The sequence below is a fragment of the Engystomops pustulosus genome, chromosome 7 (genome assembly GCF_040894005.1).
Source record: "Engystomops pustulosus chromosome 7, aEngPut4.maternal, whole genome shotgun sequence".
In the NCBI taxonomy this organism is placed as follows: domain Eukaryota; kingdom Metazoa; phylum Chordata; class Amphibia; order Anura; family Leptodactylidae; genus Engystomops; species Engystomops pustulosus.
Window position 1 is genome coordinate 163941717 of NC_092417.1, and position 18426 is coordinate 163960142.

Here is an 18426-nt window from a genome sequence, read left to right on the forward strand (position 1 = left end):
ATGAATTCCAGAGTTTGTTTTTTGTACTTTGTTTGCATAAGAAAATCACTGACAAAAAAAAACAACATAAAAACAGAGAAATGACTTTGAGGTGTGGAATAAGAAGCTGCTCCTCTAATGTTGATAACCAGAGTAATTAGCTGATAATGAGCTGCTGTGAAATTCTGATTTATCTGAAGGCGGAATAAGAATATTCTTTTATGCACAAAATATTTGGATGTACAAAAAGAATTTTCACTTAAGGGAACATAACATTGTTTTAGCCACATTAAAGGTGTTTTCTAGCTATAACATATCAATGACGCATTCAACCCAACTTATAAGCTCAGTCCATTCTGTATCGACTGTACAGTGTTACTGAAAGTTCAGCTTCCGAAAAAAAAATCTATTTTTATCCCAGGATGTCCCTACCTGCCCTATATTACCATTACGGACTCTTTGGGTCTCTACTACTTGCTGTAACAAGGGCATCCCAGCCAAGAGACTGACAATTACTATAGTTCAACTTTGACCGTAGCCGGTCATAACTTTGATCAGAAATTGGCTACTGTGTTTACATGTCCCTAGGTTGGGGTGTAGTTATTGCAGCAGGAAGTTGAGATGCGCTTTGGAATCAGTCATCATCAAACAGGAAGTTGTGGTGATTGGTGATTTAAAGGAAGTAGAATAATGAGAAAATATTGAAATATGCAGAATGTTCATTTTCTTCTGCTATTTTCTTTCCTTCCTATTTTGTCTGTTACATCTTCACCTTTCTCTATTCTTCTTACCTCAATTATCTGATTCTCATTTTTCCACCCTTTTCATCTTCATCTCCTTTTCCACTGTTCTTTTGCACTTTTTCCATCATGTTTTCCTTCTTCTTCCCTCTCCTTCCTCTTCTCTTCTTCCTTCCTTCCTTCCTTCCTTCCTTCCTTTCTTTCATCCTTCCATCTACCTCAATCCTTCCTCTTCTCCTCTCTTCTTTTCTTCATGTGACACTTCTGCTTCTCTACTTCCCTGCGGAATCGGTCATCATCAAACAGGAAGTGGTGGTAATTGGTGATTTGAAGGAAGTAGAAGAATAAGAAAATATTGAAATATGCAGAGTGTTTTTTGTGTATTGCACACATAGTCCTTAAGGTCCTTATCCGTTCACCGCACGGACCAGCTCACATCCACCAGGGCTTCATGCACCATAAAAAAACTTTCTTTATTTAAGCATTTTTAAAACTTGGACATGATATTATTCCAACGAGTTTCGGACGCATGTAGCATCCTTAGTCATTCTTGAGCTGGTCCATATGATGAATGAGTTTGGCTCATCTCAGATGGAGTGAGGGTCCATGCTCTCAAAACCGGGCGATCCACGTGGTGGAGCTGGATAACTTCTCCACGTGGTGGAGCTGGATATCTTCTAGTTCTAGTATACTCATCAATATTGGTTTCTCATCCAGCTCCAAGGGCCTTAAAATGGTTTATGTTGGAGACGTGACCTTGGGTAAATAAGAAGTATGGCATTTTTGGCTGGAGGTGTACAATATTACAAAGCATAAAGCATGACAAAAAGTCAAATACCTGTATTTACTCTCTGCCCAAGCATATATAACCAATTCCTTCCACTTTGTCATTAGATTTTAAGTCTACTCTGTTGCATAAATTATCACTCCCCTTCACTCATTGTCCTTTAAAATATCCATCTGGCTCCCGAATCCTGGAAATGTAGTGTAATAACATTCACCCTTGTGTGTATTAGTGCCTTGGAGTGTTTGTGGCTGTGAATAGTAAGCTGTATTTTATGCTAATTGCTCTTTGACCGTCTGCCAAGGTGTGTGGGTATGCCTATGTGCCATATATCACTTTAACATTTACAAAGTAGCATCAGGAAACATTTATTCTTCACCTTTTCACTGAAACTTGAATTAAGTAAAACTTTTCAGATGTTCTGGAAATTCTTTTTGGCTTCTATATAATTCTTAAAGGGGTTGTCAGGGCCTGTGAGTGCTCAATCTTTGACTATTAAGGGACTGAAATATAACTTCCACATAGTTTCAGCTGCCATCTACTACCACTTTTGGCATAAAAATCTAACAACCTCTTTAACGTAGTCAGTTGGATGTCCATGTACTGTACGAATGTTGGACATAATATTTGTAGCCATTCTCAACTTCAGAACTTATACAGTTTTTAAGGTGGAATTTCTCTTTAAAAGGTTTGTCCAGTATTATAATTTATTGAAAAAATAAACTAGGAAAACCTCCATCGCTCCAATTTTGATATTTTCTGAGTTTCAGACGCTCTTTACTTCCTGTTTCCTCCATATTTTTAGGAAATGACCTAGTAGCCAATCAATGACTGCAGTAGGGACAGCCTGAGCCAGTGATTGGATCATCTGTTTGTCTCTTGATCTTGTACTGCATTGTCCTCTGGGTTTTGACTTGTATCTGTATGATTATTCTTCTGTGTTTGATTTGTCCGGTTTGTGTCTCTGTGTTTTCACTTTGGTGCAGAAAGAGGACTTCGACCAATTGTCACCTACTGCTTAGGATAGGATGGTCAATAAGGTAGGGACAGCTAAGGGAATGAAGTATTAGCACTCGCTGTCCATCTTTGTCCGTTCTCTTACAGCAGTATTACAGTCTATTCATGTAATCCCAGGATGATGCTGAGATCAGGGATTTGTAGGGGTATCATTCTATCTAGTAGGGGGCTCACTTACTCTTTGATTAGATCTTAACTGTGTTAGAACAGAAATGATCCTGCTATACGACTATTAAACATCATCACCCCACGTACGTGACACACACCGCTGCCGAGTGAATCCGCAGAGATGGCGCTAAAAGACATTAACGATTTTATGGTGAGGAAACATCTGTTTGAAAATGATAAGCAATAACATTTTATGTGTTGCAGAAAGTAACGATTTTCGTTCCAGACAAAATAAAGTGTGAGACCTTTAATGTAGGCGAAAAGACAATTAATTAAAACATTTTGTAGTTTTCAATTAATAGATACGGGTTATTAATTACCTTTCGCCCGCTAAAGAAGGGCCATTTATTACTATTGTAAGAAAGTAGAAGCCATTTTCACTTTTTTTTTCTTTTAATCCCATTTTTTTTAATTTTCTAAAAAAAATAAAATAAAAATATATGTTAAATGAGCTGGATATGTTCTATGCAAATTTTTTCCTGCTGGTTTTGATACCCCTTTGCGCATCATGCTTCTACTTAATATTAGGCACACGTCCTTGGAAGGCCTTGCTAGAATTGACTTTTTACGCAGATGGAGGTGAAAAGACACATTTACTTATCTGTCCGACGGAGTTCACCCAAAGTGCATTGTCTGGCAATAATGCACTGTGCCGCGATTCACTAAGATCGTGCGCCGGATATCCTGCATGTGTCGCTTCCCCGCTCAGGTCCGCCAGAGTTCACCTTCTTCTTCCTGGTGCAAGTAAGTGCTTGTCTTGCGACACAAATTGAAAGTTAAATCCCGCGTTCAGTCCAAATCAGTCGGATCATCCGATGGCCCGCCCCCCCCCCCCCCCATTTCTGGCGCATTAAGCCAAAATCCGATCACGTGCGACACGATCCCCAGTTAAATACCTGTCACAGCGGTGCAAATCACGAAAACATCAGAAAATCTGACAAAAGTGTGGCCGAGGACCCTTAGTAAATAAGCCCCAATATATCCCTCCTAACCAGTGCAGATCAAGGCTGGGGTTCTGGGCTGTGTGAATATTTTAGCCTTACAAGTCTGGAATCACTTCCTACATCTGGTACTAGACTCAGCTTCTTGGGGAATTGAGGATGCGTCCCTTCTGCTGCTTTCAATCTGTGGTTTCAGGACCTATGGAGGACCTTAGGTCCTGAAATGGCTCTTGTGTACATGTGTATTGAGAGCAGGAAGAGGTGTATGACGATTTCATGGGTGAAAGCCCTTCTCTTTATAAAATTTGGTGGGTGATTTGGGTGGTCATGGGCCCCTTAGAAGACTTGGGCCCTGGGCTACCGCCCAAAGCCCCTATATTATAATCCACTACTGCTCCCCAACCCATCCATTGTTTTGATAACACTGTGTGAAATGTCTTGGAAGTGTCATACAGATGTCTTTGCTTCTTGATAAGCTACAGTAAGTTGAAAGAATACAACGTTATATTAAATGTTGACTTCACTTTGGATTTGTTGTAGTCGGTTACAATTAGAGATGAGAGAATCCTCCATGATTTACGAAAGCTTCCCCAAATCGCTCAGAAGATCCCGTTTGCAACTGAATGGAATCGGTCCGAATCAATTTGGCTACGACTGTCCTTGGAATAGGTATAAAGCCCCCTCTAGTCCTCATAGATAATTTTTTTTTCATGAAAAGCCCCCAATCTTGTTTTATTAATTTTTTTACGTAATTTTTTCACTTTCTCTCCCCCCATCCCCCATTCCTAAGTTCCGGGATGGCGGACAGCAGTAGGGAGCTGCTATTTTAAAAGATTCATCCAAAGTAAATTAGAAAAGTATTGGATTCAGCGCTAGGAAAAGGACAGATTAGAACCTACGAAGCGCTGAATAAATGTTCTCATCTCTAGTTACCGTAAAGAGTTGCCATAAAGTTGCACCGGTCTGCACGCGAGCTATATGCAAATACAATTTTTTTGCGACAGTTTGTTCATTTATGATCTAGATAATTTGTACAGGGTATGCCGTACACCTTCCCACTAAAGCTGCAAAATAAATTTTTAAATATGGCATGAAAAAGATTTGTCTCAATTCGGCTGAATTTCAGGTCACGCAGGATGAAAAATTGTATGCAAACACAATCCTCGTAAAATCCTGGCTGTAAAGAACCTGGTATTAGACTTTAATTGCTTCAGAAGTAAAGCAGCAATTAGCTTGCTGGAGGACTATCTGTTTACACAAGGTCACGGACCGCGGGACAAGGACGTGCGTAAATCCGGTACAATACAATGAAGTATACCCAGGTCATGATTGGCCAACACAAGGCAAAAACCCAATACAATTTTGTTTGTGGGCGTTAATTGAAAAATTGCAGAAAAAAAAGATATTGCCCAAAATTACCCTAAAACAAGTCACAATGGACATGGAAGATTCTTGAGATAGGCCATCGATGTGTGTTTAGTGGGGGGTCTATCTATGGGGAACCCTATAGAAGAGAAGAGAGCTACTGTCCCTAGGGTTCATCAAGACAAATTTTTGCCACCATACAATAAATGTGCCAGTGCCTACTACCATACCTATCCCAGGTCCATAAGTCAACACTTAGGAGATTGTCTTACAATAAAAAAATATCCAAATTAATGCTTTATGTAATAAAAAATATATTTAAATTTCAACATTCCTTGAACATCCATTATGAGTTTTTTTGCCCTTCTTTTTTGGCAGGAAGCTCCTCACAATATGGAAGGAACTAACTACCCTCCACCCTCTAATGTCACAAGGGATAAAAACCACCCAGGTGTTTGCTGGGTCTTGAACAAATGGGCATTGGTAACACCCACGATCGGTGCTGGCTTAAATCCTTTTCCAGAGGCTCATTGCTCCCTGTCCGAGGAGTTCACCCAAAGTGCATTGTCCGATGATAATGCACTGTGCCGCGATTCACTAAAATCGTGCGCCTGATATCCTGCTTGTGTTGCTTCCCCGGTCAGGTCCCCAGAGTTCCCCATCTCCTTCCCGGTGCATGTAAGTGCAATGTCTTGCGACACAATTTGAAAGTTAAATCCTGCGCTCAGACCGAATCAGTCGGATCGTCCGATGGCACGATTTCTGTCGCATGAAAGTCATCGCAGCTGCACCACAATCCGATCATGTGCGACGCAATCCACAGTTAGATACCCGCCCCAGTGGCGCAAATCCCGAAAAACTAGGAAAACCTGACGAAAGCGCGGCTGTGGGATCTTAGTAAATAAGCCCCATTGAGATCCTGAGGATTATTTACTAAGGGTCTCGGCCACACTTTTGTCGGTTTTTCCGACGTTTTCTGGATTTGTGCCTCTGTGACAGGTATTTGGCAGGGGCTTGTGTTGCACGCGATTGGATTGTGTTGCAGCTGCAACGGCTTTCATGCAACAGAAATCGGGGGGGGGGGGGGGCGGGCCGTTGTACGATCCAACTGACTCGGACTGAGCTTGGGATTTAACTTTCAAATTGTGTTGCAAGACATGCGCTCACATACACCGCGAAGAAGGTGAACTCCGTCGGACCTGAGCAGGGAAGCAACACATGCAGGATATCAGGCGCACAATCTTAGTGAATCGCGGCACAGTGCATGATCGTTGGACAATGCACTTTCTGTGAACTCTGCAGGACCGGGTAAGTAAATGTGCCCCACTATATTACATAGAACCAACACAGCCAATGGGGCAGATTTACTTAACCGATCCATTCGCGATCCAGCGGCGCGTTCTCTGTGGTGGATTCCACCAAGGCCCGCCAGAGTTCACGATCCTATTCCTGGTGAAGGTAAGCGCGTGTCCAGCGACACTTTTTTTTTAAAAATGCGGTGGTTTCTCCGGATCCGTCGGGTTTTCGTTCGGCCATTCCCCCCGATTTCCATTGCGTGCATGCCGGCGCCGATGCGCCACAATCCGATCGCGTGCACCAAAAACCCGGGGCAATTCAGGGAAAATCGGCGCAAATTGGAAATATTCGGGTAACACGTCGTGAAAACGCGAATCGGGCCCTTAGTAAATGACCCCCAATATCTTTATGTATCATTTACGGCAATCCTCAATATATATCAATCTAGAATTTGAATGAATTTCATTGATTCAAGATTAAAAGGAATTTGAGTGAAAAAAAGTGAGAGAGAATTCTTAATTTTACAGACCTTTTCGAGCCATGTCCAAGTAATAAAGGTAAACAACATACTTTAGTAACTGCTGTAACTTTCAGCCTCTGTTGACTGGGATAAAAAAATTACAAACTTCCTTCGCACTATCTTATCATTTTTCACGTCTATTATCACCTTCCCTCTGAGGTCAGTCGGGAACTTCTGCCGATTTCTGACTTCAAACTTCCCTCCAGGTCCACAACTTTTTTTTTTTCTCCAGCATCTTGAAAAGCTTTGTTGATTACTGTTAATGGTGGCTGTCAAAAGCAAGGCGAGAAGTAGCAATGCAGGTCTTCACCTCTCCACACATTCGGTATAACTCATAACGTGATGCTATGTGGTTATACGATGAGGGGGAAAGCGTCTCATGTTCTCACTGCCAGCCAATTTTTTTTTTTATTAATACAGAAGCAGATAACTTTTGGATAGAACTTTTTGCTGAAAGGAAAGTAGTCAGCGGTAGATAAAAAAGTTTGTATTAGTTTCTTAGATTCCTTTGATGCAATGGAAGAAGTTATTCTGAGGGTGTTAAGCTCATACTGGAAGACCCTTATATTCATCATCTCAATTACATAGAAAGATGAAGTATGGGGTCTAATTATCCTTCCAGGGAATCCTCAGGTGATGGTTTCTGGAACAGTTTCCTTCAAGTCCTCCCTGTAGCGTGACACAGTAGTGATCCCTGCAGCCACTCTCCTCCACCTCTTGATCTCGGTTCATGTTCTCTTTTTCTTAACTAAATTGGGAGAAAGTAGACCAAGATGAGGAGTAGATAACAGTAACACATCACACCTAGGAGTAACTTCCAATAAAGGGGGGGCCTCAAGACAGAACTTTACATGGGACGATAAAATGAGGGACAATTTAAAAAAAAAGCCATAGGTCCATCAGGTTCAACTAAGGATGGAAAAGGAAGGAATGTGAGGGAACACAATTCTATAAATTGACATATCATCAACGTAAGTGTCGTGAAAGAATATGACTAGGCCCTTTCGAAGCTTTCAGCTATTCCAGCTGTGACCAGTTAATAAGTTAATCAATTCCACAGATTCACAGGTCTTATGGTACAGAAGCCTTTTTTACCTCCTGAGATTAAATTTGTGCAAATTTAGGATATTTTAGGACACTACTCCAAGGAAATTTTATTTTGGTTTTGCTAAAATATGTCTTACATTACCCAGAATGTGCCACTTACAATTTAGGGAGACATCCAGGTAGACCTCCCACGTCTGTTTCAGCTGATCCAAATGTGTGCGTTTGGAAGGGAGGGCGGTGACCCAATTACCTTTAGCCTTCCCTGGGCGCTTTGGAATTAAGTGCTTGGGCCACCAAAGCTCATGAGAAGAACAAGAAGAGAACCCCCACTTCTAGTAAAACTTTTTTCCATTTTGTGAAGAATTGGTAGCAGGACTCAGGTCTTAGCCAGGATCTTTCAACAGTCTACTATCTACAAAGGCTTCCAAGTAGTCCTCTCATATCATCCACTGGTTGGAATTTTCTCACAGTTATGAGCATCATGTAACAATCTTAGACTTTTGAATGATGACGTACAGTGACCAATCAACCAAATATCTCATTGTGTGGAACAGCATAGTCTACTTTGTTACTACATGTTACTACATTGTTACTACATGTAACAATGTTAGACTTTTGAATGATGACATACAGTGACCAACCAACCAAATATCTAAACATCATTGTGTAGAACAGCACGGTCTACTTTGCAATCGCATACCTGAAAGCCAAACCAATTGGTCTTCGACATTCAGAATGCTCCCAGAAGTTAGGGTAAAAACCCCTCAGGCACAAGTTGTGATTATGCTGCCTTGAAATTGCTCATCTTCAACTCCTTTTATGGAAATAGCTGTGAACACTAATGTAGTCAACCAAAAATGTTTTCGTTCATGTCTATTGGCAACATGTCGGAAGATGTTATTGTACTCTACGTCACGTTTCTGGAGTGTTGAGTTGATCTGTTACTATTGGTTATAACAATGTTCCTTGTTCCTCAACGTGCTCCTTTACGTAATCTATTCTTCGAAAATGACTGTACCATCATTGGGGGCTAATAGTGAGGTATTTGACGTCTATTCTTTTCCCTTGCAGGGCGATGAAGTGTTAACCGTCATCAAAGCCAAAGCGCAGTGGCCGGCTTGGCAACCCTTGAATGTGTAAGTGTGAAAAGACAGATGTTTCTCCTGAACTCTAAGCTCTTCCTAATTTCAATCCTGACAAGTGTTATACCTGCTACATCCCAGAGGTAAAGTGATAAACTAAGTAACACGGAGGCAGCTCCCTCTGACAAATCTACTGCTAACATTCACATCAGGTTTTTTTTTTTGTCCTGGAAATTGCCCTATCTATATTGTAGTTTAGACAATGCATTACTCTCTCTGTGGGACATAGAAGAAGTCCTGACTATTTGTCACATGTAACACATATATATATATATATACACAAAATGAAATAATGGAGCAGTAGTCACTAGAATCAGAGAATAAATATAAGTAATTTTTTTATTGATCATGGAAAACCTAAAAATGCAGGGGCTGGGCCAAGAATTTTAGGGTTAGGGTAGGCCAATCGGTGAACTAAGCAACCCCCTCCATCGTGATGTCACCGTGGCCCATTTGGAATCACTGCTGTGTTACGCTATTTTTACCCCTCAGTAATTCCCATTTTCTTAATTTCTTGAAGCTTTCTATTTTTGTTTGTAGTGGGATGGTTGAGGGTCAAACAAACCAAACCCGCAATAATCCTCTGATAATCGGGCTTGCTTTCAGTTACAAAAAGGGAGTCGTATTCAAGGGCTCAGATAGTTATTAGAATAAGGGCAGTTGTTCCCCAATGATGTTGGGGAATAATTGGTTTTATCATGTTTTATCCTTTGTTCATACATATGTTACCCTTCCACTTGTGTTTTTCCCACAAAACAAGTTAGGCCCCAGACACAGATAACCTGCTGATGGGGTAGGGCCTCAGCGATGGGACCCCCATAGATCTGTAAGGTCTGTACCCCTGTCGGAGACCTTGTCACTCACCAAGATGACCAGAGCAGCCAGTCGCGGATGGTCGGACTGCCCTGTTCATCTCTATGGAGCTGACTGTGATTGCCGAGTGCCAATCAAACCGACTATGCATGACCGGCTGCTCCAGTTATCTTGGAGAACAACGAGGGGTCTGACTGGGTACATCCCATCGGACCCTCATTCTCATGATCTGTGTGAATCCCATCACTGAGACCCCCACCAGTCAGCACCTTAGACCCTTTATGGGAAAACCCCTTTAATTGCCCATTCTCAAGATAGATGAAGATCTAAGAGGTGGTATCGGCATCGATCAGACATTTATAACTTATCTTTTGGGAACATTGCTTTATAATATTTAGAAGTCACCTTGCACTGTATGATCTGGTCTGGGGCTTTTGATTTTCATTGAGCTTCAAGTTTCCTAATATACATTAAGTAATGAAGTTAGGGAACGACATGGATGGAATGGAAGGAAAGACAAAGAAAGTAAGCCCTTCTCACCAGCCAATCTTAGTGGTAGGTGACAACTGGTAAACATTCCCCAGTGTGGTTAAATTCAATTCAGTCAGACAGGAATGGAATAAAGACGTGGTCAGACTAGTAAGAACAGAATTTATTCTAAGAACCAAATCAAACTCACCTGCTGTACTTAAAGGACAGGGAATACCGCTGAAGCCCGAATACATTACTTATATGTCTTATCTATGGATCTGACACAAAACTGCTAAACAATATACTCCAATGTGCATTTTCTTCCTGAATCCCCTTCTTTATCACTTTCTACTCTGACATTTGGAAACACTTTGCTACACTACATTGCTCATCACCTTTAAGACATCGACAATGATGACTCCCAACCCAGTCACAACGAGTATTTGACATTTAATTTCCTTCATACCATCATCTTTCCTTGTGGCTCAAATGCAACATTCTCTTCATCTCTGGGTACTAATTTACAAAATATCCTCAGGAAATCCACCACTTGCTTCCGAATCCTGCAGTCTTCCCCCGTGTCTGTGGTCTTCTTGGCCCTCTTCCTAATCTTCTAGTTAGGATGTGGTCTCCTAAGGAAACTTTTCTCTTCAATGTTCCTCCTGAAACAGTTGAGCCGAGCTCCGGTTCTTTGTAAGAACCTTTCCCTTTCATTTCTGACCTCCAGTTGGAAAGCATTGAAAAAAAAACAAGTAAAAAACTGCTGAAATTTTTTGTTATGTTCTTCCAAAACTTAAAGTTTAAACAGAAATAGCCATTAAATTCCCATTAGTTGGTCCAGGCCGATTTCGTTTTCACAAAATCCCATTATTAATAAGTGCAAAGGTCGTTAATTTACGTTAATAACATTTCACTCATACGATTCATTAAGAAGCCAAAGTGACCTAGTTAGAATCAGCGCCGCCTCGCTTCTCAATGAATGTTTTTCTATCCGCAGAACCAATTGATAAAAGCGTTAATCATGAAAGGACAAATTAGATGGCAAATTGTTGTTTTGCTCGATTAATTAGGCCTCGGCTATTCATCTAAGAACTGGAAGGCAAATAAAAAGAAGCATAGAAGGTATTTTCAGATCTCCTTTTCTATAGATCAAACCATCCGAGGAAAAAAGGACCCTCAAAAACAAGAAGATGTAATGCCGCGGGTGTTGTTTGGAGATATAGTCTGATCTAGGCAATGCCGGTGCTGCGGGTGGTGTTTGGAGATTGCGAGAGAAAGACTTTCTTCCGACTTCAACCTTTCTCTATCGGCTCAGTGGTGATTCACAGAGTATTGAGATTTAATTAAATCCATCTGAAATGTGAAGATGTGAACGCGGCAGGAGAGGAGCCATTTTGGCTTTCAAAAAGTCACTTAGAGAAAAGGAAATTAAAATTTCTGTATGTTAGGAAGCAAGGATGTAAACAATAAGACAATAAGACTCTGTTCACACCACGATTACGACCCCTTTTTGTTCATCTGACTTTTTCTCATTAAATGAAATAGGCTCCGTCTACTTCCAAGCCTACACCACTTTCAAAACTATGAGAGAATAGTCAACCTTCTCCGACTGGAATCCCGGTCACCTTTGCCCCCCCATGTGTCTTCCCAACTCAGCCCTTACAGCAGCTTATAGATATTGCACCACAAATAAACTTATCCCAAGTGTACAGCATAGTTAATCATGGTCTAATCTATGTGTTAGGTTTCTGAGACCCCAACTAGTTCCAAAAGAGGGAGTCTCGATAACTGTCATCTAGGAGAGCAGCCCATTGAGTTGGGGTAGTGCTAATTTTAAATTTGTTTTCACCCTCCACATTACTTTTCGAAATCACAGAGGGGAACTTCTGCATTCAGGTATACCACCTGCTGTTTCATCCCCTGCAACATGATGTTTTTTTAGGAGATTTAGGGTGTGTAAATTGATGCTGAGCTAGTCCACCGATTGGAAAGTTGTGAGGGAAGGGGAACAGTGGGACAGGAACATTGTCATCGAAGCATGAAAGGGAGTGGACAGAACTGACTTATGAAAGGGAATCCAGGGAAATGGGGCAGATCTTCCACTAAGGACAGTATGGGACTGAGGAACCATGGACCCACCAAATGCTCCTGCAGAACACCCTGCCCTCTATAATAGACCAGTGCCTCCCAATGTATAATCAGCAATAGGAAGTAATAATACATGATATGAAATTGTAATATGTAAATATGTAATTTATCCAAATACTTTTAAATTAGTTGGCCTTGTGTTGGACCTTGTTAGGACAATTTGTATGAGTCATAGAATGAGTTGGACATAAGCAGTATCATAATGGGGTTCTTTGGGCATGACAACTAAAAATCAGCCCCTAAGAAATAGACCCGAGTAACAGTGGCGTAACTAAAAGCTGATGGGCCCCAGTGCAAAGTCTGTGTATAATGTATGGTTTATAGTAAAAGTCTTCTTATATGGAAAAGTGACGCCCTCTTGGGCCTGGGTGCAACCGCAACCTCTGCACCCCCTCAAGTTACACCCCTGCTGAGTAATCTCCAAACTTTGTTGTCCTGCTAAACATATGGGGGCACATTTACTTACCCGGTCCTGTCGGGATCCCGCGGTGCGTTGTCCGACGAGGTTTCGGGTCTGCCCCGATTCCCTAAGGTCGTGCGCCTGAGTTCCTGTATCCGTTGCTTCCGCGCTGAGGTCCGCCGGAGTTCACCTTCTTCCCGGTGCTTGTAAGTGCTGATCTTGCAACACAATTCCTTTTTTAAGTTCTACGGTTTGTCCGAATCCATCACCGTGCAAGCCGGAATGGAAATCATCGGGAAACCCGACGAAAAATGCGTCCGACGGACCTTTAGTAAATGAGCCCCATGGAGTCCTATTTTAGGATTCCTTTAGTGCTCAGAAAGGAACAGTCTAACAAGAATTTCTTCAGGGTTTTTGGGACAGAACAAAGAATATCTTGGTGTTGGGGGAATGGTCAGGACTGACTAAGATGGAGAATGTGGTGAGTTCAGTACAGGACTGTTACTGAAAATGAAATATCTGGGAGGGGATGCTCTCTAAAAAGCATGTGAGTTGAGGGACAACCAACAGAACGTGGACTTTACCAACGTTCTGCACCTGATGGGTGGTTCAGGGGTTGTTCAGAACTTGGGCTAAGTTCTGGGCGGTGGATAGGATGCTGTCTAAGTAACATCTGGGAAGTTGGTTGAGGGCATACAGCAGGGCTTGGACTGGGCCAAAAATCATCTAAGGAGGTGGTTGAGGGGTTATTCAGGACTTGGACCAGTTGAGCAACACCTGGGGGTGGGGACAGGACAAGGACTGACAAAGAAGTATCGTAACAGAGTATACTGATACAGAGCCCACACACAAATATGACACCACCCACAGATCTTCATGCATGTATATGACCATGGTACCATTTCAAAGATGTCTCGACAGCTTCTGTTGGCACCTCATAATTCTGCTTTGACTGGATGCTCATTTTAATGACAAGTTCCCTTTAATACAATTTAGAATCCCATAATGTAATTTGTCTACATTCCCGGGTAAATCTAACCAAATCAGTAATAACATTGGTAATTATCAGAGACAAAATAAAACTGAATTTACATTGGCATCAAAACAAATCCCTGTCCAGTATCCAATGCCGGCTGCCAACCATAACTGGCAGCTGTGGCCTCCGTCTGATCGTCTCGCCCTCTGCATCACTATTTAACTCGTCGTCAGTGATTTTATTAATTCATTTTGATTTGATTTATGATGTTTTTATCTCATATTACTCTCGTTTTCATCACTTTATACAAGTTATAACACTCAACCACCCAAGAGAGTCTATGTGTGTTTTTTTCTGTTTATTTCGTTTTATAAAATGATAGATAGACATTTTTTTGTTTCCATGGCAACAGATCTGCGTTCCAAGGTTTTCCGCTACTGCCCTTATCAGGTAACAGACAGCTGAGATGGATCCAGAGCTGAAACTGTCTTTTGATGTTGTCGAAAATTGAACATTTTTACCCCCTGGATCAGCAAAAAAAAAAAAAAAAGAAGGCGGCGGAATGTAACATCTGAGGCGAGAGAAGTTAGAAATATGTTCTGGGAACTTGTCAGCAATTTGATGTCTTCATCGCTTGCTTTATTCATTACTTTAGATCTGGAAATCCATATCTGGCATATGTTAAAATGGAGTTTTTTTAATAAAAGTTACTAAAAGATAAAACAGAACCGTGCAAGTGAAATCTCAGGATCGGTTTAAAGAGATTTTTTTTTAACTGAACACATTAAAGGCCTGTCTATAGGATAAGTTATTAAAATGTGGTAGGTTAGGATCACCAACAGAACTTCATGGGGCACATTTACTTATCCGGTCCCTGCACGATCCCTGAGGTGCGTTGTCCAACGAGGTCTGCCGCGATTCAACAAGATTGTGTGCCCAAGTTCCTGCATGTGTCGCTTCCCTGCTCTGGTCCGCCGGAGTTCACCTTCTTCTTCCCGGTTTATGTGAGTGCATTGTCTTGCGACACAATTTGAATTTTAATCCCGCGCTTAGTCCGAATCAGTCCGGTTGTCTGACGGCCACGACCCCCAATTTGTGTTGCATGAAAGTCGGCACGATTGCGCAAAAATCCGATCACGTGCGCCAAAACCCCTGTTAAATGCGGTGCAAAACGTAAATAGTCGGGAAACCCGACGGAAATGTGGTCCACGGACCCTTAGTAAATGTGCCCCATATGTGGAGCTTAGGGAATCCCTGGCTCCGGGGAATTCAGTAGGCAGCCATCTCCAATCAGGTCTTCGATTAGGAAGTCATTAATGGGCACTATTTTCTAAGTCGCTCCAAGTTGTAGGAGGTACTATGAAGGTTCTCTAAGGCCAACTCAATTGCCTAAAATAGAGGTCCATCGGTTGTATAGTAGACATGCAAGCCAATCCAATGGAAAACCTATCCATGATATTTGTGTAACTTTTGTGTAAGATAACAAAAAAGAATAATACCCAACTTACCCAGAATCTTCCATACTGATGTTTCCCATGACCACTGGTGGTCTCTTTTTTTCCAACTTTATTTATGATTGGTCAAATGGTGTCATCATGGAGATAACATAATAGCTTAACAAGAAATCAGACCGGTGTTCGGCAGGGTTCATCATGGAGATAACAGGCACAGCAAGTGGTGGACTGCGGTGGTTGGTCCAATGTGAGGCCATATCTTCAATGAGAAGAACAAAGACAGAAGAAAAGCCACCAGGGGAGTGGTAGGATGACCATTCTGGTCTTTTACGCCATTGTTACCCTGTTACAGTGTTGGACAGTCCCTTTAAATAGGGCTTTTCATTTTAGCAACCCTTACTTGTCTCCACAGGCGCATTAGTTGTGTTTACCCCATATGAAGTGTTATTTGGCAGACCTAGTACAGATTTTGTATTGAAGTCCAGCAGTTTCAAGTTACACCTCTGGGGATCAGTGATTGTCCGAACCTGTATGCATGGGGTGGTGGTTGAGGAGGTAACTCTTTATAAAACTGTTGTAGAGAGGCAGAGTAAATCACTAACCTCCTGCAAATTAGTAGTGATTGGACCCATAGCAATCAGTTTAAAGAGAAATGTATAATAGTGGGAAGTGCAACATTCCCCAACGGGGACCAATAGTGTATAGGAGACAATGGTAGACCAAGAGTTCAGTGGTTGGCTGGTTCCTGCCTAGATGTGGGATCACAGTAGGACACTCCCAGTGAAGACCTCTTCTATACCTATCAGGGCCTCCTCTACTTCTCAGTCTAGAGACAACCCAGAACCTCAGGACAGAGCCTCTTTTATCACATTTACAACTCTGCTTCTGGAATGTTCTGGGGAATCAGCCAATTGGACAGCCTGCATCTCACCAGGTGACTTAACATTGCAACACATAACTAAATAAACTAAATAACTACATTATAATACATTACACATTTTAATGAACAAATACAGGCAAAATATAAAGCAATACCCTCTAAGGACAGGAGGGGCAACCATTAAACCAGATAATACAATGATAGCACCAGGGCAATACAAAGATAGCACCTGGGCATTAACTCCTGAGGTGATCCCAAAATTACAGCATGCTTGTGGTTTGCATAGGAGAACTGGCAAGCCTCTCTCAAACTAACTGGGGTAGAAGTGGTAATGACCCACAAACCGAGTCATCACGGAAGTCCAACTGTGGAGACCCCTCTCAATCCGCAGAACAGGGGACTACATGATCTACTCAATATTAGTTGAATTTAACATTTTTGGAGGTCTCATTGGAGTCAGCTCACTATTGTCCTCAATGAAACTTAAGGATCTACTTACAGCTTGTCAAAAGCCCCAAAACTTCTACTGCTGATGCATTTGGATAGGGGCTTAATATAAAACTTCATACAACCCCTTTAAATCTAGGACAAGTCAATCCTGAACACAACACGACACCCTTTCTCATGCTGCTAGTTAGCAGAAAATAATGAGGTAACATTAGAAAATTTGTAAAAAATTTAATGAGACCCAAAACATTCAATGCTGTTAATGTTTTGCCCAAAATTCCTGATTTTAATTGGGCACTTCAAGGGAAGCCTCTGGCGCACTCACTGCTGTAATATACTCCCTGACTTTCGGAGATATCAAGTGTCTGACAGATGGAGCAGCACTTATAACAAAGATGAATATCTTCTAATTAATTCTGATGAAGCCACAGACATGTTTTCATTGCTGGAACATATGCAGATGACATCTCCTGTGGTGGTGCGGCAGCTAATAACGAGTCCTGACAACTACGCCCTCACTTATTACATCAGCCCTGACAACACATCTGCTGACCACTAGAGGCCTGGCTTCCACATTACATGGATTTACAAAGACGCTAGTTTAGAGTTACATCTTATTTCGCAACTTTCTGCAGCCCTTGCTGGTTCAGTGTCTTCACACAGCATAAAATTATTCATTATATGACTGGAACTACGGATGTGTCCACTCATAGCTTTTTTCACATTGTATTGATAAATTCAGTCTCCAAGAATATAGGGGTATATTAAAATATTGAAACATATCAAATGTAATGCTGGTGTTCAATCGATATCTGTATCTGTCCTCTGCTAGCTTTGTACAATCTGTTCAGCTCCTCCTGCTCTATAACATGCTGTCTGCAGATAGGACTCTATGTACAATCTGCTCAGCTCCTCCTGCTCTATAACATGCTGCCTGCAGATAGGACACTATGTACAATCTGCTCAGCTCCTCCTGCTTTATAACTTGCTGCCTGCAGATAGGACACTGTGTACAATCCGCTCAGCTCCCCCTGCTCTATAATATGCTGCCTGCAGATAGGACACTATGTACAATCTGCTCAGCTCCTTCTGCTCTATAACATGCTGCCTGCAGATAGGACACTATGTACAATTTACTCAGCTCCTCCTGCTCTTTAACACGCTGCCTGCAGTTAGGACACTATGTACAATCTGCTCAGCTTCTCCTGCTCTATAGCATGCTGCCTGCAGATAGGACACTATGTACAATCTGCTCAGCTCCTCCTGCTCTATAACATGCTGCCTGCAGATAGGACACTATGTACAATCTGCTCAGCTCCTCCTGCTCTATAACATGCTGCCTGCAGATAGGACACTATATACAATCTACTAAAATCCTCCTGCTCTATATTATGCTGTCTGCAAATAGGACACTATGTACAATCTGTTCAGCTCCTCCTGCTCTATAACATGCTGCCTGCAGATAGGACACTATGTACAATCTGCTCAGCTCCTCCTGCTCTATAACATGCTGCCTGCAGATAGGACACTATGTACAATCTGCTCAGCTCCACCTGCTCTATAACATGCTGCCTGCAGATAGGACACTATGTACAATCTGCTCATCTCCCCCTGCTCTATAACATGCTGCCTGCAGATAGGACACTATGTACAATCTGGTCAGCACCTCCTGCTCTATAACATGCTGCCTGCAGATAGGACACTATGTACAATCTGGTCAGCACCTCCTGCTCTATAACCTACTGGAGACAGAGTGAACACGGTATGTTTGATGTAAATGAAATGAATTTATTTGAAAGAGCCTGACCCACTGACCCAAAAATTTGCATTAAAATATA

General features: G+C 41.8%; 1 protein-coding gene across 2 annotated transcripts in view; it reads left to right on the forward strand.

Moving 5' to 3' along the window:
* Window positions 1-18426, forward strand: part of SPON1 (spondin 1) — a 238994-nt gene that overhangs the window by 179752 nt on the left and 40816 nt on the right. For both annotated transcript variants that reach the window (XM_072118630.1, XM_072118631.1), the window contains exon 7: window positions 8929-8993. In XM_072118630.1, coding sequence (XP_071974731.1) covers window positions 8929-8993 — 65 coding nt within the window. The remainder of the gene's footprint in view (window positions 1-8928; window positions 8994-18426) is intronic.